The sequence below is a fragment of the Rhipicephalus microplus genome, chromosome 2, assembly GCF_043290135.1.
Source record: "Rhipicephalus microplus isolate Deutch F79 chromosome 2, USDA_Rmic, whole genome shotgun sequence".
NCBI classification, from domain to species: Eukaryota; Metazoa; Arthropoda; class Arachnida; order Ixodida; family Ixodidae; genus Rhipicephalus; species Rhipicephalus microplus.
The window spans coordinates 179,729,113-179,757,032 of NC_134701.1; the positions used below are offsets into that span (position 1 = coordinate 179,729,113).

At 47.0% G+C, this 27,920-nt stretch overlaps 1 protein-coding gene across 1 annotated transcript in view; it reads left to right on the top strand.

Annotated features, from left to right (window-relative positions):
* The first annotated feature begins 849 nt into the window (after nucleotides 1-849).
* Nucleotides 850-27,920, top strand: part of LOC142792830 (uncharacterized) — a 55,693-nt gene continuing 28,622 nt past the window's right edge. The window contains exon 1 of the mRNA XM_075885685.1: nucleotides 850-1,096. Coding sequence (XP_075741800.1) covers nucleotides 850-1,096 — 247 coding nt within the window. The remainder of the gene's footprint in view (nucleotides 1,097-27,920) is intronic.

Below are 27,920 nucleotides of genomic sequence, written 5' to 3' on the forward strand. Positions count from 1 at the left end.
AATCGGTACCACTGGAGTGTTTCCTCAAGAACGGCGTAAGCAGTTGGCCTGTCGCGCTTGTGCCCACTGATGGTGGAGCCATTCAGTTAAGTGAAACGGAGGTGTTTCAAGAAGAACTTCGCATCATAAGTGGTCATTTTCTAGACATCTCGGAGGTGAGGCGTTTCCGCAAGACTGGCATACTATGCAGGTCTTCGAATATTCAATTTTTAACAGACTTACTGGCCGCCACAAGATTTGCGTTATTGCTGTTGACGCTTTTATCCCCCCTCATCTTGCTTGCGTAAAGGGCATTGTTCGTGGTGTTCCAACATCAGTCATGAAGCATTCTTAAACATGGTCTCTCCGGCCGGCGTGATATCTGTCTACAGATGCACCAAACCTGTAGGTGATACGCGAGTCCCTACTGAAAGCGTCATCGTTACCTTTGCTGGTCTCACACGCGCCTCTGAGCTGAAGGCCTGGCCTTATCTATTCCGTGCAGAGGCATTGACACCTCGCCCACTACGATGCCGTAACTGCTGGCGATTTGGACATAGAGCTAATGCTTGCAGGTCCTCATTGAGATGTGCGAATTGCGGTGGGGCACATGCCGCATCAAATTGTCAGGTAGACAACTGCAGGTGTTGCCTATGTGATGGAGCACACACAGCCACGGACAATAGCTGCCCTGCTCGAGAACGTGAAACACAAATTCTAGATATAATGGAGAAACGCCGTTGTTCTCGGTTTGAGGCAACTTCCTTCAATAAAGAGCGCGAAGTGGGGTACGCCGCTGCTACGTCACGCCAGTGTGGGTCAATTGAAGTGACGGTCGCTTCCGCAGGGTCGGCAGCGATAGATAAGGCCATGCCGATGATTATGGAACGGCTTTTCAACACCTTTGCTGAAGGTCTGACCGAGATGCTCGCCGCCAGGTTAAACAGCCTTATTCTCTCCTTCGCTGCACACACTGTCACGGTCCAGGGTGAAGCTGAGCACCTCGACAATGAACAAAATATTCGGCGTCAAGAAGATGTTACCCCTGAAACGCTCGTCAGCACTCAGTCGCCGACCCCTGTGGGGCCCAGTGGGTCGTTTGGTGACATGAGGCTTGGTAATATCACTCATAAACGACGCAATGCTCCATTGTCTCCAACCAATTTGCTAATGTCAAGACCAAAAAAAGTTATTACTGATACCAACAATAAGCAGGACGTTTTGTGTTCTGCAGTAGAGTCAACTATAATAAGTCCATCATAGCGCCTGTAAAAGTTCTTCAGTGGAATTGTCGCTCCGTATCTTCCGCTTACATAGATCTTATTTATCTCAAACAGCAAACAAATCCTAATATAATTTTACTTCAAGAGTCTTGGCTTTCAGTAAAACAAAGATTTACTCTGAAATATTTTCGAACATTTAGACTGGATCGGCCAGGTAGAGGAGGTGGATTATTGGTTCTAATATCTTCAAAAATCTGCGATCATGTTTCTGTAACTTTTGAACATATTTGTCCGGATTGTGAATTGTTAGGAATAGATTGTTTGTTACCTAACTCCAATAGGATTACAGTGATTAATGCGTACTTTCCAAATGGAGTAAGACGCACAGATCACCTAGATTGGGTTATCAAGAATTCTTCGTCAAATGCAATTTTATTGGCTGGGGATTTTAATTCGCATCACACTTCTTGGAGGCTTAAAACAGATGGCTGTGACAAAAGATTGTGGAATTGGTTGCAGGATAATTTTCGCTGTCATAACTCTGGACAAAATACCTTTCTACGCGGAATAAGCTCATCAACATTAGACCTAACATTTTCTTGTGGCCAGTTTATGATTTCATCGTGGGAAACGTTTGATAATGGGACGAGTATTGATCATGTACCAATTACCTATGAAATAATGCTACCACAACTTACCTCTGCTATCCGGCAACAACGGTTCACCAACTATAAGATTTAAAAAACTGTTTTAAACTCTGCGCTCTCGTCATTGAGAGGACGCGTCGGACAGCAACGAGCTGCTTCAGTCGTAGCGTGTCTAAGTGACTCTATCCAGCCGGCAGAGTTTTCTGTTAAGTACGGCAGCACACCGTCAAATTCAGCTTGATGAAATGAAGATTGTACGCTTGCGTATAGGCGACGTAAGGCTGCTTGGAAACGTTTACGCCACAGCCATACTCCGAAAAATTGGGTTGACTATAAATTCCACGCAGCGCTGTTTAAACGTACAGTTGCAATAGCTAAAGATAAACACAATTCTGACTTACATTCGCGTTTATCAAAACCTGATAAAAGATCTGCCTTTTACAGGTTTCTACGGAACAAAAAATCGACGAAGGTACCAGCATATTCGCATTCAGTAGTGCTGTCTCCTAAAGAGACAACAGATTTGTTAGAGGGCATCGCGAAAGGACTTGAAGCGCGTTTCGCTTCGTCATGCTTGAGACCTGTGACATTCAAAAGCGCAACCTCGGACTTTCGGGAAGTCACTATGGCTGAACTGGCAGATGTCATACTAACTGTAAAGCAAGCAGCTCCCGGTCCAGATCACATTACAAACTCTATGATTAAATTGATATTTAATTCCCATCCCGAGGAGCTCTTGAATATTGTTAACTGCTCCTTACAGCACACATGGATTCCAAGCTAAAGAAAATTGTAAAGTTGTGTTGCTGCGAAAAAATCCAAGCCTCGGATATGTCCTCGATAACATTCGGCCAATTTCGCTTACTTCAAACCTAGTTAAAATAATTGAAAAAATTCTTAATAGAAGGCTCAGTGAATTTATCGCTCGTCAGGACATCCTTTCACCAAGGCGAGTAAGATTTAGACAGGAGCGCTCTATATGGTCAGCTCATGTTGATTTGGAAAGCCGAATTCGCCTTGCAAAAGTATCTGGTGAGATTTCTGCATTAGTCACGTTAGCTATCGCAAAAGCCTACGATAGTGTCGAACACAGTAGATTAATTTCAAGATTAGTGGACTGTGAGGTGCCCAAGTACATTATATCTTGGGTTCAGGAGTTTCTCTTCGAGAGACAATTCTTTTGTTGCCACGAGGGAATTACTTCTGCCTCATATAAGCAAACAAGAGGTGTTCCGCAAGGATCAGTCCTGTCACCTCTTTTTTTTAATATATTATTATCATCTATTCCCGTTAATTAAAATGTTCCTCTTTATGTCTACGCCGATGATATTGCTTTTTTCTCGTCATCTCGAGATATCAATAGTTTATATCAAATCTTGCAGTCATATTTGAGTGAGCTTGAGGTATGGCTTGGCGGGCTGTCTTTTTCACCCAATGTTAGTAAATGTGCTCTGCTTGTATTCCCTCTATCCGTTCCCGTATTTCTTTCACTGCATTATCGAAATGATCCGATTCCACAAGTAACAGCGCTAAAATATCTTGGTATTGTTTACGTGGACAATTTAAATTGGCAGCAACAAATAGAATCAAACACCCGTAAAGCAGAAAGCGCCGTAGGATTGCTCCGCCGGTTTTGCAATAAGAAATCAGGGATGCGCAGGGATACGTTACTTATGATAAAGAAACTCTACGTACGCCCAATTCTGGAGTTTGGCTGCGTTCTGTTTTCTGGAAGTGCTGAGTACAAATTAAGACCACTTATATTGCTAGAAAGGCAAGCTCTGCGGCTGTGTCCCGGGCTACCTAGGTGTGTCGCGAATAGCGTGCTTTATTTGGAAGCTAGAATCATTCCACTTGATGATAGATTTCGACAGCTTACTGTGCAAACATTTTTAAAACTTTACGATGCACCCCTCTTCTGTTCTCAGACAGTTTTCATCAAACATCCAGTTTCTTTCTTTCAGCGCCCGTGGTCTCGTTATCAAAGACCCCAAGTCATTTTCGTCGAGTCTCTGTTATCAAATCTTCACGTTTCCCTCCGGCATTTAACTCCCCAAACCCAATGCTCGGTGCCAGTTGACTTAATTTTCGATGATATCTTTCCAAAAAAATGCCAAGTTACTTCCAAAGCATGTTCTGGAGGGCCTCCTTCAAGACCATCTAAGTCATTTTCCTAAATACGTAGTAATTTCGACGGACGCAACGCAAAATCTTCAGAAGGCTGGAGTAGGTATTTTTTCTCATCAGCTTAATTGGTCTTTTGCGCTTCAATTGCCTGACTTCACACCAATTTATCTCGCAGAATTCCTGGCTATTACATTGGCTCTTCGAAAACTAAATTATCAGCAATCAAAAGCTTTTATTATTTCGGATGCTTTGTCTGTATGTACACATCTAACGTCCGCAAAGAAGTCTCCTCTTCTCAGGATATTTTGGTCTCTCGTACCACATAGCCTATCAGAAGTTCGGTTAATTTGGGTCCCCGGGCATGCTGAAATTGAACTAAATAAAATTGCTGATTCGCTCGCTTCGGCATCTTTATATTTCCCGGTGGTGCTAGCAGCTCCACAGTTTCCTTTTATTACTGCCAAACGATTCAAACACCTGTTAATCTTAAAAATGAACGAAACGTCGCTTCTACAATCTGAAGAATTTCGGCACTTGCAATTCACATGGAACACCGCAAAATGCCTTTCCCGTCAATTTGAGGTGACCCTCACAAGCTTTCGCTGTAGAGTTCCTTTGTTAAATTTTTATCTCAACAAATCAGGATTTTCATTAACTAACCTATGTGTAGTTTGCAATGAACCGGAAACAATAGATCACTTTCTTCTGAGATGCCGCCGCTTCGCCTCACTGCGCCGAATAATTCTTGAAAGACCGATTGGTACGCTCGGATTGCCAGTCAATACATCCACCCTATTATCGTTTGGAGCCAGTCAGTTGGGTGTGGGCCACAGTGCTATTCTGTCAGCGCTACATAAATTCATTCAGGCAACCGGAAGAATACGCTGCTAGTGGTACTGCCAGATATATCCAATTCTTTCTTCCCCTTCCACATTCTTGTTAATTTGTTTTATATATTCTGGTTTATCGTATTCTTCTGCAACTTTTTCACGTTTTTTTTCAAAGAAACATTATTATTGTTTCTATCTAATTTCTCTTTTTTTTAGCAAGCGTTGTAAAAAATGATCTATCAAGAGGTACAGTGTGGCCAATCCCCCATGTGGGTATGAGCCAAGATCTCCTAGGAGACAAGACAAGACAAGACAAGAACGATTACGAATCTCTGCGCCCGGTTCCTCGACTGAGAAGATGCGCGCCGTCCTCGCAGCGGCGCTCTGCCTCTTTCAAGTGACTTGCGCGGACAGAAACTTCCACGACCTCCTGTAAGTTCGTTGCTACGGCAACAGTCGAAATTTCTTAAATGGCATTGCATTCGCGAACATCTCGTACCGTAGTTCAAATGGTTTGTTCAAAATAAAACAAAATAATAAAACGTGAACGCGCTTCGCCCTCCACGGTGTTTCGAGGCTAGAGTCGTCCACTTGGACATCGACGAACGAATTATTGATTTGAGCCCCAGTACAACAGCAGTTCGCACTAATATACCACCGGTTCACATCTCTATCGAGCCTAAGCTTTTCTTTCTCCCACTCCTGTGGTGCCCGTTGTTGAACGGGAATGGCGATTGGTATACGATAACAGAACTATGTATACTTGTTCATCTCGCAGGCCAAGGTTTGTCGCACACATATATGTTGGTGAAAAATACTTGAGGACGCTTGAGCTTCGCTGTTGAGAGTAGAACGCGACAGTGTGACCGGCCACTGTCCGCATGATCTTTCCACCCGCTTACAGGCTCTGATTCTCAGTGGTAACCTCAACCATGCCGGGATTAAAGGAACGTCCATAGGCGCGTAGAGTTGGCCGTTTGAAGCTCGATCTGCCGGGATGCACTTGAAAAGTGTCCACATACACCGGGATTCATCGTACTGTCGCGAAAGAAAACGGCTGTTTCTTACGGCCGCGGCAGTCACCAACGTTTTTCGTCGCGATCTCTACCGCCACTACATTGCGGCACTACGCTTTCTTCAGAAAAATAAAAGACAACGTCTTGATGTTGCAGCTTTAAACAAGAGTGAAAGTTGAACCGTACATTGTTAGCAACGAGTTTAACAGCACAAGGATAAAAATTAGAAAAAGATAATGGAAAAAATAGTAAGGTGTGCATGAGGGCAAGCTCTGTACCACATAGTTTGTAACTTGCAGTCACCGCGAATAGTATTGCTTTATCCTGACGACGTGAACCAAGTCAGATGAAAGGGGCTGGCATGGTGTCTCGGCTGGGACGACTCCGTATAGTTTACTTCACCTAAGCGAGGCAAAGTACTATATATGGTCCAAAGTACAGCCACAACAGTTTTTCTAAGCGACCTATTGATTGTATTGGTGTCCAAGCCCAACCTAGGTGACTAGTCTTGTATGCTGCAGTCCTGTAATAGATGTGTCGGCGAGCATCCGAACTTTTCCGGGGCAGAATGCATAAAAGCGCAAGCTTGTGTGCTTTTTCAGACCGCTGAACTGTGTGTCTGGAGCAGTCGTGTCAGACGAAGTTGGTAGGAGCACAACGTCGAGCATTGTGGTGAAGTCACAGTCGTAAACCATGCTAAAATGTGCAAGCCAGATGGTGTCCTAGAGAGCAGTATTTGTAGGCAAATGCGACAAATGGGAGAATTTCGCCCCAATTTTCGTTATCGACATGAATCAGAAACAATTGTGCACGGGTTTCGTTGAGGCACTCGGTACGGCTGGTACGGACTTCCTGCAGAGGGTGTGGTATCAGTCAGCTGCGGAATGTCGCGAAGCAACTGCGCCGGGAATGTCGTACTACAATCAGTGATGACGACATCGGGGCACCACGAGGGAAACAGACGTTTTTGGGTCACATCGAAAGCAGCAGCTCTTTGAACAGCTCTCACTATCTTTCGAATGGTAATAGCGACATCAAGTGAGTGGTTATATACTAACGGAACACCGTGGGAAGAAGCCCGAGCACATTCATCTCCACATGTTCAAAAGGTGCCTGAACGGGTTGCACAGGCTGTAGGGGACCGGGGCAGTACGGCTCGTAGTGACGGGTGCTAGGATGAATACCGAACACTTCCGTATGTCGCGAGAGGCAGCGATAGTGAGTCAACTAGACCAAAGCGCTGTTTACTTTCAGTCGCAGCAGCTTCCTTCTTGACGTTACATTTATCACAGTGTGACAATGTTTAGAGTCCTGAAACATCTGCGACGCTGCACACATTGTTGGGGCCGTTGGCTGCTTGGGATAGATGTTGCCGGAGTGCTTTATAATGGGTAGGCCATTACGTGACCCACCCATTGCGAAATGCGTGACGCTTAGTTCGGTTCTACCTAAATGCCACACTATGTTACACATGCTCACAGGAGTACTCCCACTTAATGAGGCCGCGTATAACGTTTTCTTTCTTTTCCGGAAGCAAACTTCATCCATGGCCTAGTTATGTGGTAAAACAACTGTCTGCCACGCAGCAGGCCTGGGCTCGAATTATACACTAGAGCTGAAGATCTTTGTTCTTTATTTTTTTATGTACCTAGATTTTTCATTCATGGCCAATTCCACTTTGAACTTACAATAAACGCCGCCGAAACTGACACCGACAGTGGTATTTGGGTGAAACGAGGTCTCGATGAAACGCTCTCGCTTTTAATGAGGTTAGCTGTCCCATAATCTCGAGTAGATGAAAAAAATGAAATGCCTACCGGCCTAGCTGACTTGCTGGAAATGATAGTAGCCACAATCTGAATATGTGAATACTACACTGAGTGTTCGCAAGTGCACAACTTGCCATGCCATACTGTGCGCTGCTTCATATGAGCGCCGACTATGGAATAAATGTTGGGCTTTACCTCGCGTATGCTGCCATGACGACGCAGGCCGAACGCTGATCCATCTCTACACGGAGGGAGGGACACATCGCGAAGCATATATGAGGCGGCTGATAGAAGTGGTAGGGAAAGCGCGCGCCGGCAACTGCAGATTAACTTATGCTTTTTAAGGAGTGAAGGCCCGCACTGCGCCGTTGAAGCTCGCTGCGCCGGGCAAGCGCGTCAAGCAAAACTCGCAGTGGAAGAGCAGGCGCGGTGGCACATGGTTCGCGATGCACAGTGCGCGAAGCACACTCACTCGCTCAGCATAGTTCCCGCCACCGAGCCCAGTATTCTCCACTTTCACGACATATAGATGGCGCGACTCTACATCCAACATGGCTGTCGTTGAAATGATCGCCTGAGACAGTGCCGGAAAAAAACACTTCTGACGAAGACCGCAAGTTTTCGCGCTTTTGTGGCCCTTTCATTTATGTTTTTGAGAAAGTAGGGGAGCCGTAACATAATTTTAATTGAATAAATGCTAGGTAGCACATTGGGCAGATAAATATGCGCAAAGTTGTAAATAAGGCACACACGTACGCTCTTCAGAAGGCGTTGTGCGTAATTGCGCGCAACGACTGGTGTCATGTTGGAAAAGTGTTACAATGGGAGTCTCAGTACACATTTCTCAGTAATGTCAGAAACATTTTTGGAAACGTGCTTCCTCTTACAATTTTGTTTGCATTGTACTTTGAGCAAAGCTTGTACAGCTCACCTAAAATTGCGAAGCATAGTAAGATGGCAAAATATGTTGTTTTTCAATTCCGAAGCACAAGCACCATGTCTTATTACTGGCATTATGATTTCGGGGTGCTTTCTTGACTACAATAAAAACAACAGAATATCAAAAGAATGAATTCAGCAAGCAGCACAAACGGAACAAGTGGTTAATATACAATTTTCACGTTTATGAGTGGGGAAGTGATTCTGAAATGATAGAAAAAAAGTAAAAAAGGCCTGTAACTGTCTGCATAGGGTGCGACACCTAAACAGGTATTCACGAGGGATGGAGGCAAGGAGAAATTAAAAGGGATAGGGGGAATAAGATAGAGAAAGGGGCGGGGCAGAGTGACCCACATACAGAACTAAGGAGAAGATAGGAAAGATAGACACGGTCGCAAGAGTCCGAGGACGGGACACCACTCAGCGAGAGCTCTTGTCGTCGTCAGGAGATGGCGCAGGGCGAGTCAGTTGGCAAGAGCTACGCCGTCGTCGGATATCGCGGTGGTACAACCAGTCAGCACGAAATCCAGCGAACAAGTCCGCATTTGTATGAGGGGTTGTTCCCGTTGCCATTCTGTTTCGGTGCTTCAGAAGTACAAAATGTAGCATGGTACGAGGCAGAAACGACAAAAAAAAAGAAAAACAGCGCCATCAGCAAGTAAGACCAAGCACGAATTGCTGCAGATATGAAGGTCATGGAGGCACTTCACAGACACCTCAGATGTGTATTGATGCGATGAACGTTTTGTAACTGGTCCTTTCATTATTTTTTAGAGACGAAACGCATTCTCAATTTATTTTTGCTGCTGTTTGCACAGCGACCGTGTCGAGCACACGATCTAAGTTCGAAAACATGGAAACCTGGAAGTTGCTGTACTCGCACACAAAATGGGTGCTGCATACATTTACGGACTTCATTTGCCTGTTAATTTTAACCCTATTAACCACTCATGCCTTTTGGGGCGCTAATTAGAACAGGAGGTTTTACTTTTCCCCATTGTGTATAAGGGCTGTTGGCATCGAGGCTTGAAATAAGTCGGCTTTTGTCGACTGAAATCAGTCGGGTTTTTTTCTTTTTTTCTACTTTCCCTTTAACTTGAGAAACTCAAAATGTTCTGGTAATATCGAGGCCATTCACAACATTGCAAAACGACCACAAACGCGGGAAATAAGCAACAACAACTGCAGCTATTTGAAGCTGGTCTAAAACATCGATCATCTCAACAGAGCTTCCTGCCGCCACCACACAGAGGCGCCTCGGTATCTGTAAGTGGCGAATACACTCTCTACACCCGCTCCCCACCTTACCGCGTTTTCACGAAAACCAGCAGCGAGTTCAGGCGCATAGTCATTTGGAGGGGGGGGAGGGGGAGTGACTTTCAATGAAAAGAAGAGAAAAGTGAGCCCCATAACTGTCTCTCAGGAGGAGGACACCTCAACAGTAGCTCACGAGGGGTGGGGATAAGGAGGGATTAAAGGGATAGGATTAAAACGCATAGAGATAGAGAGGCGGAAGGAGAGAGCGAGGTGCAGGGACAGCAACATACGGAAGTAAGGAGAAGATAGGAATGATGGACATGGTCGCCGGAGTTCGAGGACGAGGCACCACTAGGCCAGAGCTCTTGTCGACGTCAGGGGATGGTGAAGGGTGAGTCAGTCAGCGAGAGCTGCCCCGTCGTCGGAGATCGCGGTGGTACAATCGGTTGGCACGAAATCCAGCGGGCGAGTCCGCATAGTCATTTGAGTCCCATTCATATCTATGGAGCTTTACTCATCGGTTGTATTAGTACACGGAACAAATGCTAGTTTGTTTTTTCTTGCGTTCAAAGAGCTAATTTTTATCAAATCGCGCCGTATTTACCACCTAAAATCTCTTTAACCGACCAGATCCTATAGATTTGGCCAAGACAGCGCCTCCTCTATTTTTTCAGTGCCCGGGCGAAGGAGTGAATTTCAATGGGAAGCGGCCGTCGGAGTGACGTTTCGCAGCCAGGCGCCGCAACTGGAGTAGAGATGGCGCCGTGTCGTTCCTCGCGCAAGCGAATGCCCCGGATGCATTCGAAGTTGCAGTACCGCTTGGTTTTCGGCTGTAATCGCATTGTTTAAGGTGTAAGAGAAACTTTGAAACGAGAATCATGAAGCAGTTGTTGTTTTGGGCACTTAGCTCATTTCAAAGGCTTGAGTCGTTCGCGACTGCTTGTTCGATGCGCTCACGCATCGTCTGCTAGCTAGGCCGATACCAGATAGCTCATGCAAGTAATCTGCGGAAGATCATTTGATCACCGGGGAGCTCGATACACTGAGAGTTGCTTTTTTGACTATGTGAAAGTAGATTTTTGAGGCAAGCCTTTGTCAGGAGCTAATAATAAAAGCTTGGGTGCCTAATGTTCCCGGATGCTTGCTACTCTCTAGTGGCGTAGCCCATTTTGCGCAAACCTGGAGTTCATGCACTAAATAGCACAAAATGTCACTAGACTGCTTCAAGGGATATAGGTCATCATCCGTTCCCTTCGCAAAGCCTGACATGTGTTGCCACCGAGAAATAGCATGTGTCAGTAAATATAAAAAAAATATTGCAGGTGATTTCACCATTGGAGAGCTTAAACAACGAAATAATCGTGAAATAAACAAGAACATATCTATACGTGGCGCAATTTCTGCGATCGTTGCATGTGTTTTGAACAGGCGCTGTTAAAGTCTGAAGTATAATGCCGACTCTCAACTTCAGCCAAGGTGACAGACATGAAAAATGCGGCCTGTGGTCAGTTGCTTGAACTTGTCTGTGTTTTCGTGAACGGATTGTTGTGGCTTTAATATCCAGCTGCTCAGTTCTGTTTCTCTCTGCTTCCACGCGTGTACCCCTAAGTGCGTGATATGTGGTGAGGACCATATGACAGGTGACAAAATGTGCAAGAAGAAGCTTAAACACGTTCCGCCTAGGAGGTCCCGAGTGGATCAGCCAAAACGGAGGCACCATCCACGCTGGTTCAGCTCCGAGCGGGACTCGTCAGTGGAATCACGCTCACGTTCAAGATCCAAGTCACGGGCTTCCTCAAAGGGTCGAGCCCAGTCTGCGTCCAGAAAACGACTCAACAAACAGCCGCATCAGCAGCAGCACCAACAGCAGCAACAGCAGCAGCAACAACAACAGCAGCAGCAGCAGCAACAGCAGCAACAGCAACAGCAACAGCAGCAGCAGCAACAGCAGCAGCATCAGCAGCAGAAGAAGAAAGCGCTGGTACAAATCTTGACGCCGCCCAAAGAGGGGACGGAGGCAGCCGCCTGCCAGCCAGCAAACACGGTGAGCTGGACGAGGATTGTGTCTCCATCTGCTCCCTTAATTGAGAATCCCGAATATCAGAAAATGGTTGCCGAGAATAAGCAGCTTGCTTTAGAAAACGAGAAACTTCGATGCCAGATTAAGGAGGAACGCCGGGAGTTCCACAAAATCATATCATCTTTAGAAACCAAACTTGAAGCCAGGCTTAACGCCTTAGAGGCGAACAACAACGCCACTCATGCTATCTCCAGGGCAACCGTAGCCCACTCTTTGGAGGGAGGAACGGCGAAAGTAGACATACCTCAGAGGTTTAGCGAGGAGGCCCACGTTAGCCAGTTACAGATGGGGGAACAGTTGCAGAGCTTGCGAAACTTAATGCGAGAACTCCAATCACAACAGCAACGAGCAGCGTCTGAACTCCGAGAGCAGATGATGCAGCAAATGCATCAAATGTTTTCGGAGTACAGGAAAGAGTTTGCAGCAGAAACGGAACAACAAAGACGATACGTTAATGACTCAGTTGTAGGCATTCAGCGTGCCATCAACAAGCGGGTCAGTGTTACCTCCGCGAGCAGTCCACTACCGAAGGACCGTCGAATCACGGAGAAAGCAGACACCCCCCAATAAAGGCAGTAGTCACCATGGCGCGAACTAATTCCACGCAAAACTCCGACCACCTAGAAATCTGGCAGTGGAATTGTCGCACGTTCCACAAACGAGCGGCGGCATTGCAGAATTACATCCATTCGGCACTAATCCCACCTGATGTAATATGCCTGCAAGAAGTTGGGAACCGTCCCGTCAAATTGCAGGGATATTACACATTATACGATCCAAAATACCCCCGCGTTGCAGCGCTGGTGAGTAACTTCATGACAGTTGCGCTAGACCATTACGATCAGACTGACATTAATCACCAAATTATCGATGTCTTCCCACAAAAACGAGGAAAAGTACGAACGAAAATTTTAAACATATACAGTCCTCCCAAAAACCGGAATGACGACTTCGGCCCACTCCTAAACGAGGCAGTTCGAGCCGTTGGCACCAGAGATCAATTAGTGGTGGTGGGCGACTTTAATGCTCCGAGCACCGCTTGGGGCTACGTCCGGGATTCACCCAAGGGAGTGTTATTAGAGAACACCACGTCTAAATTAGGTTTTACCCTTATCACTCTGCCAACAGCACCCACCAGGCTTGGTAATAGCATTAGCAGGGACACGTACCCTGATTTGACCTTCACCTTCAACATTAAAAATGCCACGTGGTCAAACCTCGATGAAAACCTTGGTAGTGACCATTATATTCTTAGCACCTCTATAGCATCACCAAAAGTTCGTCGTGTCGCTGGTGACGTTGTGATGACAGACTGGGTGACCTTTCGAAAGCGCCCTCTGCCGGAGCAAACGCCCTGTGATGTCAGTGGGTGGGTTGCTTTCATTCGAGAAACGCATGATGCCACCTCTAAGAAAATAGCGCGCACAGTTGAGGCGCCTGCGATAGACCGGCACCTATTGCACATGTGGGATAGTAGGCGACGCCTGATCAAGAGATGGAAAAAACAACGCCTCAACCGCTGCCTCTACAGGCGAATCGCTGCTCTGTCGGAGGAAGCGAATGAATACGCAACGAAACTTGCCACCGATGGTTGGGTGCAGTTTTGCGGTTCTCTCCGCGGTACACTAGGGACTAGCCAGACGTGGGCGATACTGAGGTCCATGCTGGAGCCGGACAAATCTAAGTCCTCCATGAACCGCATTCTTCAAAGAATAGTACACAGCTACCCCGGCACCGACGGAGAGTTGATCCAGGCGCTTAAAGACCGTTATATCGGTACTGATGTGGTTCCGCCATGTACATTAGAGTACATCGGCAGCGAGAATGCCACATTAGACGCCGCAATCACGAAAGAAGAGGTTTTCGCGGCAGCCCAGGCAGCCAATCGGAACTCTGCGCCGGGGTCGGATGGTATAACAAACGCTATGATAAGAAACCTCAGCACTGAGGTTCTTGAGCAGATAACGCAATTTCTTAACGACCACTGCTGGTCCCAAGGTCACGTTCCTCCGGAGTGGAAGGAAGCCAAAATAATAACTATACCAAAGCCCGGTAAAGCACCATCGCTCGGAGCCCTGCGGCCCATTTCGCTTACTTCGTGCATGGGCAAGCTCTACGAGCGAGTAGTACAGACACGGCTTCAAAATTACATTGAAAAAGAAAATCTGTTTCCCGCTACCATGATTGGTTTTCGCTCCGGACTCTCAACCCAGGATGCCTTCCTCCTTTTAAAAGAAGAGGTCATGAGTTGCGTACCCAGGGGAGGCGAACATTTGGTCTTGGCCCTCGACCTCAAAGGGGCCTTTGATAATGTTTCGCACGAGGCCATTCTCTCTGAACTCAACACAATCGGCTGCGGAAAGCGTACATTTAACTACATTAAATCCTTCCTCTCTGGGCGGACGGCAACTATTGGGATAGGCGACACGAGGTCGGTGCCGTTCTCGATGCCAAATAAAGGCACACCGCAAGGGGCAGTCATCTCCCCCTTGCTCTTTAACATAGCTATGCGCAGACTTGCTCACGAGCTCGAAGCAATCCCGCACCTTGGATATACATTGTATGCGGACGACATCACACTCTGGGCTACGAAGGGTTCACTGGCGCTGAAAGAGCAGACCCTCCAGGCTGCTGCGACAGCTGTGGCAGAGTTCGCAAGAAATAGTGGGCTGAGCTGTGCGCCTGAAAAATCTGAACTCATAAGAATACACAGTAAGTATTACAAAAGTAACGGTGCCATAAACTTACAGGTAGACGGCCATGCCATAGCCGAGGTTACTCAGGCCCGTATACTTGGCTTCTGGGTCCAAAGCAATGGCAAAGCCAGTCACACGATAACCACCTTAAAGACTACGGTTAAACAGATAGCTAGAATGATCCGTCGCATCACTTATCATAAAAAAGGCATGAAAGAAAAGGATACTCTCCGGCTTGTCCAGGCCTTAGTTTTGAGCAGAGTGACGTATGGCCTACCGTACCACTCACTCGACAGAAGTGAGGAGAGCCAGGTGGATGTGCTCATTAGAAGCGCTTTTAAGGCAGCACTTGGTCTACCCACCAGCACACCGACCGAGCGGCTCCTAGCTCTCGGTATACATAACACTTATGCTGAGCTCAGTGCCGCAGTCCTCATGTCTCAGAGGAATCGTCTAAGTGAAACTTCAGCAGGCAGGGCGATACTCACTAGAATAGGAATTTCGCCCCACCCACAGCACATTGATGAGGAGCTGGTCGACGTAGCCCAAGAGGTCCGCAGGCGAATCTCAATCGCACCGGTGCCCAAAAATATGCATCACGACTTTCACGCTGAGCGACGTACTGCGAGGGTAAACTGGCTTCGAAAGCAATTCGGCTCAGCTTCAAATGTCGCGTACGTCGATGCGGCCAGTTTCGATTGGCAGAGACACATAATTACTGTTGTCGACAACAACATGACGCTGCTAACGAGTGCCTCCGTACGCACGACCTCGGCTACAAAGGCGGAGACGATGGCCATAGCCTTAGCCTTAAGGTTTCAGGAGCGTAGAGGGGAGCCATCAGTTATTTTATCCGACTCCCAGGAAGCCTGCCGGCTCTTTTTAAGGGGCCGCCTTCCAGCAATGGGGCTGAGGTTGCTAGGATCCAAACTCACTCACCACCATCGCTTGATCTGGTGCCCGGGACACGCAGGTCTCGAAGGCAATGAAAGGGCGGACGCTCTAGCTCGTGCGTTTTGTAACCGAGCGGAGAATCCATCTCTTTCATTGACCATGCCAATTTTACCTAGGGAGATTCTAGCTCACCAGCGCTTCACGCGTCAAAAATGTGGAACACCTCACAGATCCCTTAATGGGGAAGAGGCCACTGACCTTAGAAAAATTCAAACGGATGTATTTCCGCACCTACTGAAGTTACACGCGATACATCCAACTCTTTACCCGGCTGTATGTCCGTGGTGCGGCGGAAGACCGACTCTCTACCACATATCGTGGGGGTGCGATCGTAAACCAAGTGACATAACCAATTTTCTCGGCGAACCTTTAACACCTAGTATGGAGCAGTGGGAGGCACACCTCGCTAGCTCGGACCCAGGAGTGCAGCTCGCACTACTGGATCAAGTCCGGCGGGCGGCTAAGGCCAGTGGAGCCCTGGACGTAGGGCCCCAACCATAAAGGCTCTAAAACGCCCCTCTCCCTTTCCCCTTCAATAAAGTTTTACTCTCTCTCTCTCTGCTTCCCTCTAGCATCTCAATTCGGTAGTGAGCAGAGTAGACGCCGAGTGGTTGTGTGGTGCCCATGGGCTACCATTCAGCATCAGGACGTAATGTTGGCGTTGCACTCGGCAGCGATCGCGAGGCAGCGTTGCTACTGATATATTCATTTATTGACTGTTCGGATGCAGCACTCTCTCGTTTAGTGATTCCAATTGCCATGTTACCAGCCGCCACTGCTCATATTCTATAAAAAACTCAGGATGTAAAGGACGGCTACATATTAGAGCGTAGTACGACGATTTATCAGGAGACCAATTGCTCTACCTGATGAATGCAAGCATGCTCCCCCAAATGCCAGTGGAAGCTGCAATTTCACGGAGATTCAGACGTACAAAGCATTAAGGCGATAGCTTTAAATGTCTCATCAAAAGCGAAAATTGATCGCCGGCGGCGTCTGGCGTCTTCTCGCATTGACGGCGTGAACACGAGTGATGCAAGAAATCATTACCTAAAAACGTCATCATATGACGTCACAGATCATCAATGTTTGTCACGTATCGGAAGGTCACATAACTTGATGGCATCATATAACATCTCCGCTTGGTTGAAATGGGCCGATAATGAGGGCAGCGCATAATCAGCTGAGGGGCAGAAAGCTAGCTTTGTCTCCAATCCTTGAGGCAGTAGGAAACCCATGTTGGGCGCAGAAATATCCCGGAGGATATTAGGAAACATTTAGTTCATTGAATCGGAAGAAAAACGAGGATAGGTTTTGCTTTTCAGTCGTCTCAAATTTATATGGAAATCTTCGTGGAGTCCGTCGAAAAAACACTTTAAGTTATTATCTCCATATTCCGGTGCCGTGTTCCCCCATTACATTTTTATTTTCACAGAGCTGGTTTGACAATCTTCCCTCTTTGTCTGTTCTGCGAAGAATCGGAAACTATTGAACATTGTTTTGTTTCATGCCGTAACTATGCAGTAATTAGGAAAAGACTTCTTGCTATTCCGTTTGCGAAGCTATAGGTTTAAATTTACCTACAGAAACTGTTCTAAATTTTGGTGCCTATGTTTTGGGAAATTGCCACTGAGACGTATTTGATGCCGTGTGCAATTTCATCCAGACATTAAACGTACTTCGACATAAGGCCCATTTTAACAAATACTCAAAAAAAGAAGAGTCGGGAGGTAATTTTTGAAATGTCAATAAATGAGAGACACACATCCAAAATTACTCATGTTTGGCAAAATCAGCTGTCTGGTTGGCTCCCAAAATGAAGGTATAGTTAATATATGAATATACTATTAGAGGCAAGTATATTAGAGGCAAGTGTTAGTATATTATTAGATGTATATTAGTTCCAGAGGCAAGAACTGCGCCGTCGTCGAAATGCTCAAGTCCTCGCACTTCACCTGCTAACGTCGTCGCCATATCTGTCGATTGTGTTTCTACCTTTGCCCTCATTGACACAGCTGCTGCGGTTTCTGTTATAGCCGCCCAGCTCTGCCACTCCCTACGCCAAGTGAGCACGCCGATCTCTGAACTATCGCTTCGTACAGCTAGCGCACAACCAGTTCGACCTCTCGGCACCTGTACAGCCCGCATATTCATCCAAGGCTCTACGTAAGCTGTCGATTTCATCGTCCTTTCGGTGTGCTCGCATGACGTTATCCTCGGGTGGGACTTTCTGTCAAATCATCATGCCATCATCGACTACGCACACGCTGAAGTTCAATTTTCGCACCGGTGTGACGAACCTATGCACGAAACCCTTGAGCGGTCACCAAAACTCGTCGTGCGTGAGGACACTGAAATTCCGCCAGCCTCTCTCGCCATTGTACCTGTTTGCTGCGATGACCATAACGATGCTACGGTAATGTTTACACCTTCCGACATTTTCATGAGCCGCAGAGCCGTTTCTTTGCCTTTCGCTGCACTTGACGTCACTGCTGGCGGAAGCAGTATTTTCGTCCACAACCCCCTTTCTGCACCGCTTACGCTACTTGCCGGTGAATGTCTCGGTCGAGTGGAGTACCTTGATTCTTCTTTATTCCTTAACATGCCAGACAAATCGTGCAGTAGCGCCTCGACCGAACTTCATGCCCTTTCCCCACTTGAATGCTCGTCGAGTGACACCTTCTTGAGTTCCATCGCTGACACCTTAAGTGCTCAAGAACGCACCGAGCTTCTTAATCTCCTCCAGCACTTCGCGATTTCATTCGACGTTTCTCAGCCGCAATTGGGTCGTACTTCCGCAGTGCACCACTACATTGACACCGGTTCGCACCAGCCATTGCGTCAAAGACCGTGCCGTGTCTCTGCTGCAGAACGTCACGTCATCAACGACCAGGTCGAAGAGATGCTACGTCGTCCAGTTATTCAACCATCGCACAGCACTTGGGCATCTCCTGTCAATCTAGTGCGAAAGAGGGAGAGATCGATTAAATTTTGCGTCGACTACCGGCGATTAAACAAGGTGACGCGGAAAGACGTCTATCCATTACCGCGCATCGACGACGCCCTTGACAGCCTCCAAGGAGCCGAATTGTTCTCTTCCTTAGTCTTACGATTTAGATACTGACAGGTTCCTATGGCAGAAGCTGATCGCCAGAAAACTGCGTTCATTACACCAGACGGCCTGTATCAATTTAACGTAATGCCTTTTTGGGCTTTGTAATGCGCCTGCCACTCATGGACAACAAACTGCGTGGACTGAAGTTGTCTGTGTGTCTATGCTACCTCGACGACATTGTCGTTTTCTCTTCCGATTTTCCATCACATCTGCTTCGGCTCCAACTGGTTCTGACGTGTTAACAAACGCTGGGCTCCAACTGAACCTTAAAAAGTGCCGCTTCACCGCGCGAGAGCTCTCCATCTTAGGGCACATCGTGTCCAAGCATGGTGTTCTACCCGACCCTGCAAAACTGCGAGCAGTCGCCGAGTTCCCGAAACCTAGTACACTGAAAGAATTACTAATTACGTAGTTTCATCGGACTATGCTCATACTTCCGGCGCTTCGTTCGAAATTTTGCGTCGATCATGTCACCACTGACCAACCTCCTACGCGGTGACGCAGACCTTTCGTCCTGGTCTCCTGACTGCGATGACGCGTTCGCCACGCTCCGTAGTCTGCTAACATCTCCTCCCCACCTTCGGCATTTCGACCCAACAGCTGCAACGGAAGTTCACACAGACGCTATAGCGAGGTTGGTCTTGGTGCTGTCCTCGCCCAACGCAAGCCGGGCTACTCCGAATACGTCGTCGCTTATGCGAGTCGAACGCTCACTGAAACGGAGGCCAATTACAGCGTCACTGAAAAAGAGTGCTTAGCGCTAGTGCGGGCGCTTCGCAAGTTCAGTCCTTATTTGTACGGTCGCCCATTCGACCTGGTAACAGACCACCATGCACTTTGTTGACTCGCCACAATGAAAGATCTTTCTGGTGGCCTAGCTCGGTGGGCGCTGCAAATCCAGGAGTACGACATTCGCGTGATCAATCGCAGCGGACGCAAACATTCTGACGCCGACGCCCTGTCCCATTCGCCTTTACCTCCCGACTCGGCCTGCGGAACCACTGGTATCAACTCCGTCGCATCTCTCGACCTCGACTCCTTTGCCAGTGAACAACACAAGGGCCCATGGATCGCTTCCCTTTTTGACTGTCTCTCTGGATCGTCAACCATTGCGGTATCACGATCTCTCTGACGTCAAGCTGCTCATTTCGCCATTCGTGATCGGCTGATACTTCAACGCAACTACGCCCCTGAAGGTCGTAAGGGGCTCTTCGTTGTTCCCCGCAGCTTGCGATCACAAATATGCACCCTTTCACGATGGTCCCCAATGTGGCCATGCCAGAGTTTTCAAAACCCACGAACGCATTCGCCATAGCGTATACTGGCGCGGAATATATAGCTTTGTTCGAAAATTTGTTATGGGCTGCCCCGACTGTCAGCGCCGCAAATCACCGCCTTTCCACTCGTTCGGTGCGCTTCAACCGCTTCCGTATCCTGCTAAACCTTTTGATCGGTTCGGAATTGATCTCTATGGCCCTCTACCGACAGCATCAGATCAAAATCGGTGAATCATAGTCGTTGTGAACCATTTAACACGCTACGCTGAGACCGCCGCCCTTCCAAGTGCTACTGCGCGGGACGTAGCGTCCTTCGTCCTCCATCGATCGATACTACGACATGGTGTTCTTCGAGAGCTACTAAGTTCTCAAGAACACGAGAACACGAAGCCACAGCTATTCCCGGGGATCATTTGTATGGCTGGCTGTTCCTTACGAAACCCTCGGCCTTTCCGTAAAACTCGTGCCGAAGTACGAGGGTCCTTACCGCGTTTTGGAGCAAACCTCGCCTGTGAATTTTCTCATTGAGCCTCTTTCCCCATCTGACGACATGCGCCGGCGTGGACGTGACATCGTCCACGTCGCCCGCCTTAAGCTATATCATAGCCCTCTGTCTCCAGACTCTTAGGTCGCCAGGATGGCTCTTTTTCGGCGGGGGCAGATTGTGAAGAAGAAAAGGCATCGTTGGCAAGCAACATCGCCACCGCTTGGGTACTGGGTTCTGAGCTTCTTTCGCTCGCCTCGTGCTGATCGACGCTGCCATCCGCTTGACCGTTGCACTGTCCCGATCGTGTTTTCATCGTAGGGCCACCGTCGCAATACGCACCAATAAACCCCTTTTCAAAACAAACAAACAAGCAATAAAACAAACAAACAAACAAACAAGTCGTCTCAGGTGAATCCATAAGAGGACTGGAACTTGTAGGGGCGAAGCTCCTTATAGCGGCACCCGTTCGTCCCTCGTAGTCGTAGTGCGTAACCAGTCTTAGATTTTGACCTCAAAGGTGGTGCCGGTGGGAGATTTTTTCTGTGTGTTGTTGAACAATAAAAAAAATCGTAGCGTGCGCGTTCACTAAAAGTCGAAATCTCCTGTCTCTCATTACCCCTTAGCAGCCATTGACATATATATTGAGCACTATCTGACAAGAAAGGGTTGCTACGTTATACTCGCTGGGTGTAACCTCCTTGGTTTTTTGAAAGGTTTAGCGAGCGTTGGGCCGCAGTGCCATGAATACAGTGAACTAGTATATACCATGAACTCGAGGTGGTTAAAGGTGGGAAGTAGACCCGAAGCGTGAGCCGTAAGAAAGTGTGCGTGTGTCACCGCTCGTTTAGTCCTTGGAATGTCCGCTGGATGACGGTGCTTCTATATGAGGAATATATGATGAAAAGATGCGAGATGGTAGTACTTGAAGTGTTGAATAGGTGGACGAACTGACACACAGACGGAGGACGCAGGGGTGGATGCATGGACGCACGCACGGACGGGCGAATGGACGCACGCGCGGTCACACAGACGGACGCATGGATGGACGGAAGCAAGAACGAACAAATGGATGAATGCTTCGCCCCACTCTCCATCATTCACTCCGTGTATATGCTGCCATCTTTTTGATGAGAAATGAAAAAAAAAGACAATCTGTTTCTTTTTGTTCGTCAGATATGCAGAGTGATACACAGTAGTATTATTACACTGAGGCTTGCAAATAATTGGGCTTCAATAGCGTGAAAAATAAAATAAAACGCAAATGCTATGAAACTCGAACGCTTATATCGAACCGGTAGCACGGCCAGACAGAGCCCGGTGAAAACAGCGCGCCGCTATGTTCGTGTTACTTTTCATCCTCCCTGCATCCTTGAAGCCGTCAAGAAGCACGACTGCAAATCGACTCGCATGAAAACACGAGTTTGTAAGCTTCCAAATACGGTGGTGGTAGTGGTTAAAAGAAAGAGGAAAAAAGCACCTAATTTCTGTCTGCCTTCAGGCGACACGGCGCAGTGCCTTATGGGGGGGGGGGGGAAGAAGGAGGGATAAAAAGAATAGAAGGAAAATAGACGAAGAAGAAGACAGGCAAGCGACAGAAAAAGAAGGAGATAGGAAAGTGGGGATCCGGTCGAAGCAGTCCAAGGGCGGGGTGCCACAATGCGAGAGCTACACGGCGTCAGGAGACCGCGGAGGGCGAACCAGTCGGCGGGAGCTTCGCTGGCGTCGGAGATCGCGAGGGAACAACCGTCCAGCTTGAAATCCTGCGAGCGAATCCTTCCAAATACGTGCGGCCAATCAGCGCGAGCATCCCGTAGTCTACTCGCGCAGCGCCACCATGCGGCAACGGCAAGCGGAGGAGGAGCGCGCGCTCGACGACCTCGAGGTGAGCTCAGCCGCTCCGCCGCTCCGACCTTCCCTTCCTGCTCTCTCTCGAAAGAGACGCCAAACATGCGCCGCGAACACGGTGGCGACGAAACTTACCAATAGCTGGCGTTTCAAAGAGCACAGTCAGAGTCGCTATTGAGAATGTGAAATAAAGCTTTAGTGCATTATGTACTAGAAATTCAGTGGTACCGTTATTAAAGAATAACAGCTACTCGATAAATCATATATTTGTAACTTGTTCGGCCAAGAACCAGCTTATGTATTGTGGTCTTGTACGCAGGTTATGAGGAAAGCGACCGCGTAGGGTGAAATACTTAAGCACTCCTTGTGTCTTGCAGCACTTCTCGGGACGGCTTTAATAGTAGAGTACCCTGTACTCTAAATCGTTACCCCCCTTTTACTGATCCCCCCCCCCCTCCCATTCTCGGGATGGCTTTACGCTCTCCCATAGTAGAGTACCAAGTACTCTAAGTCGTTAGCCCTTTTTCTAAACAGACATCTTTTAATACCCCACCGCCACAGGCGCTGAGTTCAAGGGCTGCAGAAGTTGCGGCTTTCATCACCTCAACCTCTTTCTTTCCGGTATACTCGTCGACAACTTTTCTTGGCACTGAAGGGAAAGCTAGAGAGGCGGAGGTGATATTGTGCGACATGGGCTTCCGCCCATGTAGCACCGGAGAGTAACATTGTAAACGTAAAAAGCGGGAACTCTCATTGTACCATGCGGCCCGCATGACTCCTTGCACTCCTAGCGGCCGGCATTAAACTATCACAAGGTTCCTTTTCCGGCCTTGCTATCGCGCCCCAGTGGTTTCAGTTTCGGTTTGAGAAATCTCGTGCGAAGGTCGGGTGTTTCTTCTACTCTTATTTGGGAGTGCTTTTGTTAGCTGTTTTTTAGGGTCAAATAGGTTGCGGTCACGGCTATTGCAAATACGTTCATCTGTTGGCAGTTGTTGCGAAAAAAAAATGCACGCCCATTTTACCGATAAATAGCGTGTATTCAGACTGCAGTGCCTAAAAATCATTATAAATCAGCTAAACAGTCGTTTTTAAATAGCAAATTACCTCCCCATTGAAAATTTGAGCAATGAATGCATAACGTTTCATATTTATAGAAACTGCAGTGTATTGTGTTTTTTTTTTCAGAAATAACATTACTATGTAGCAAAATCACCATCGCATCAAACAACCGTAAAAAAAGGTACACAATATTCGCAAGCAAACGTCAAAACGAACATTTCAGCACATCAGTAAAATTTTTATATTTTGTAACAAATTATTATTTATTTCATTCATTTATTTATTTCCAGGTGCTGTTGGCAGATTTGGCCGTTACAATGGTGGGACATGAATCTAATCATTCTTTAGATGAAATAGCAAGGAACATCTTATGCAAAAAATGATAAAAACCACAATGTGTCATCACATGTAAACAGTGAACAAAATCTGACATAACTATCATGCCAAGAATAAAGAAGCGATGCACAGGCGAAAAAAAAAACAAAAAAATCTCTATCGCATTTTTATTCACCCCCCTGCAATAACCATACACCATCCACTACAGAACATTAAGCATCACAATACATGTCACACGAAATTTGTGTGATTCGGTACATTCAACGAAATAAAAAAAGCTAGCATTCACAAAGATTTACTTACAAAATTTTTTGTAGTTCTGAATATGAAACTTTTTTAACGTTTCAAATTCCGTAGTCTTTTATGGTACTAGAAAAATCAGAGTATGCGTATGTGTTCATACGAAACTTACGGATTTGAAAGTTGCTGTGGTAGTCAATTCGTAGGTTCTGGACATGTCGCGGAACGAGGTACTGCGCTACATCAAAGTTAAACGTATTTTGAGAAAGCAAAACAAGAATTTCAGTCTGGCTACACGAAGGTGTTCCAAAAGGGTGGGTATAAGTTTTGTTGTTGCGACATCTTTGTCACAGAAATAGTTCAAGAGTATCTTAAAAGAATACATCGAGCCGCTCTTCTTTGTGCTCGCTCAACTTGATTGATTGATATGTGGGGCTTTACGTCCCAAAACCACCATATATTTATGAGAGACACCGTAGTAGAGCTCCTGAAATTTTTACCACCTGGGGTTCTTCAATGTGCACCCAAATCTGAGCACATGGGCCTACAAAATTTTCGCCTCCATCGAAAACGCAGCCACCACAGCCGGGATTCGATCCCGCAACCTGCTGGTCAGCAACTCACTCAACTTGATTGATAAGTTCGTTCTGATAAGGGCCCTATATGATACTTGCATATTATAATGGAGGTCTTACTATAGCTAAATAGGCTTTTAACTTTACTGGGTTTTGATGCAAGAATCAGCGTGAATAATCAGACAAGCTATAAAGAAACCTACATGAAAACCAAAACCCCGCGAGTATTGATCTTAAAAACAATCTAGCTCTCACTGTCCACGACAGCAAGGTTATAGCAATATTTGATGGTGTAGGCGTTGTCGTCCACACAATGAACTCCTACTTCTTGGCCATAGGTGCACTTTAGCTCCTTGGCTCTTTGTTTCGGGTGATTGAGGTGAAATTCAGGGTGGATGTTTCTCGGTAGATCTTACATGCCTCTTCGGAGGAAGTTGATGTCATTTCTTCTCATTACGGTGAGGCGTAGTGGAGCTGTCTACTGATGCCACGGCCATTTTCAGCAGTGGTGAGCCTGCGATTTTGGGATTATAAATGTGCCTCATTTAACTTATTTATGTATGCCTCATTCGTTCGGTTTGAACACGGAACCATAATGCTTAGGAAGATTGCCTTCAGTATTCTAGGTGTTGATATCACCATTTTTCAAAATATTCTACAACACTAGGGCGCATGGTTGAGCCAAGATAGCTAAACAATTAACACGCTACCACGCATAGCTATCGCCCATCAGCGGAAGCCAAAGAGAGAGTGCCTTTCGTGCGCCCAGCGGATGCAGGAGGAGAACAAAGCAGAGAGGGCATTATATAGACTTACTGACGACAAGTTCGGTTAGTATTCAATAAGAGGAGAATAGGAGAGGAGAGTATCTACCCATGTCTTCTGCCCTTCTCTTCTGCCCCCTCTTAATTTGCGCGCAGAGGAAGAAATACTAGGAGGAGGAGGTTACTATGTCACTCTATTGGCTATTACAAATCACGCCACGAAATCGCACGCACCTGCGGCCAATGAAAACGTAAGCTGTGACCGTTGGGAGCTCGTTGGGAACTCGTCTGAGCCGGCGAACCCGGCTTGAGGCGTGAGATGTCTGTTGTGTCTCCAGTGGTCGCAAAGCGACGAAAAGACAACGACTAACACGGTGGCTACTTCAAGCGATTCGCTCGCAAGATTTCAAGCTGGACGGTTGTGCCCTCGCGATCTCCGACTTCAGCGTAGCTCCCGCCGACTGGTTCGCCCTCCGCGGCCTCCTGAACCCGTGCAGCTCTCGCATTGTGGCACCCCGCCCTTGGACTGCTTCGACCGGATCCCCACTTTCCTATCTCCTTTTTTCTCTCGCTTGGCTGTCTTCTTCTCCGTCTATTTTCCTTCTATTCTTTTTATCCCTCCTTCCCCGCCACCCCTATAAGGCACTGCGCCGTGTCGCCTGAAGGCAGACAGAAATTAGGTGCCTTTTTCCTCTTCATTGTAACCACTACCACCCACCACTTCAAGCCGTGTGTCGCCAACTTCACTATGGTGCTTCCGCAAGAGAACCGTGTGGCATGCACTATTTCGCTGCGGCCCTCGTCCGTTTATAGTGTGTGAATGGTGTATTTACAACTGCAATCGCGCTGTCATACAGCTGCTGCAGCGTCGTTCTTGTTGAAAGTTCCGTGCCTGCCTTCGGGCGTTTGTTTTGGCCGCTGGTGGAGTGGTGATGCCGCCTGCAGTGAGTATTATGGGCCTACTTTGAATTTATATTGGCTCTATGAATCAAGAAATAGGGGCGCAGTACTCGGGATAATAGGTGCCTTGTGTGATATTGATGTGCGTACTGTGCCGTTTTTTATTCAAGCGCGGGCCAATTTGTGAGTATTCCAGCTTGCTTGCTCCCACGGGGGCTGATTCACATAGGTGATCTGGGGCAAACATTTAATTTTGCGAAATTCTACCGACTTTTCCATCACGGTGCTTGTTTTTTTTTTACTTTCACTTATGCGGGTGTTATGGCGAAAAAAATCCCAGATCGTATTTCACCGCTCCCCTGCTACAAGCGTATTTTCCCCATTCTTAAGGAAGGGGTTGGATTGTGGTATTCTTGCGGAAAGTGGCCTTTGCTTTGAAAGAGGGACGAAAAAAAACTCCGGTTATTTTAGCTATCAAAGTTTTCTACAAGTTTACTATGTCCCGTTCTCCCAGCATTATGTAATGCATGTATTCGGCGAACTAGACTTGGCGCTGCGGCGTTCTAATACCAGCTGTCCTTGTGGGGGTGGAGTCGCAGTGGTGTAAAGACAAATTTGTGCCTCACTCGCCAAAGTTATGTGCGTCTATGCAAGATTGAGAAATATGTGAAGGTCGTATTTCAGCTTTTTGTTTACGTTGGAAAAAACAGAGATAATAGCGGTGTACCATGTTATGTTAGCTCTACTCTTCTTAGTACAATATCTTAAAACTGCTCGTTGATTCTGTTCTCGACTTTAGCAGTATATTGCAATGAATCAGCTCTAACTGAACTTCTATTGTGAAATAATAATTTTTAATGGGTTCTAGTTCCGAATGCGGGATTCATGTTAAGCATAAATGAAAGTACACTTTACCAACTTCCCTAACGACTACGCTACGATTTGGAGATTGAAAGTTATTTAGATTCCCGGTGGATTTAGATTCCCGGTTAGTATATACGTGGTGGTTCTGACCAGTTTTTATGCGAAACAGTATAGTTGTCGGCACGCTGTATGTGTTATTGCACAATAAAACCTGATTCCTTGGTTTGAACGGTGTCGATTTTTTGGATTGCTCGACGTGTAGCAGCAACGCTGTCATACGCGGCTGGAAAGTTTACTCGAGGATACAGCAAATCGCTTGAAAAAACGATTTTCATCACGTATTTGTGGCCTTGAGCCAACTGTAGTAGATTGCTAGAATGTAAATTATTTCGATTTGCTTACCTTTTCTTGTCGAATGCGTAAAACGTGTGTACCGCTGTAGCCGGTGGGTGAGAACGGCGCCGTGGTGATGCAGGGTCAACAGGACGTCCAGGTATGATTACGCCTATAGCAGCGATGCATGTGAATTCGCCTTAGCCAAGGCAACCGCCTTTTTTAATTTACAAAGAACTATTCTACCCACTAATTATTTCAAAATATTACTTTGATAGCGTAAGTTTTTTATTAGCAACGTCGTGATTGATCGGTACACGTTTAGTTTTTTGTGTGCGCCACCTAACAGACGGAAGGAGCCCTACGGCCTTGGGCCACGAAAGCCAGCCATTGACCACTCTTTATGTTTACTATGTTACTCTATGGTAGCACTACACGAAGTAGACCTTTTTGGCGGGTGACTCATAACACAATGGTATAGTGAACTAGAATAGAATCTAGTGGCGCGGCCGGCAGGCCGCGGCTGCTGTCTGGGCGGTCCAAAATGACACGGACGGCCGCTAGGATTTCTCGCGGCGCCGCTGCGCCTTTTCATGTCATGCGCGCGA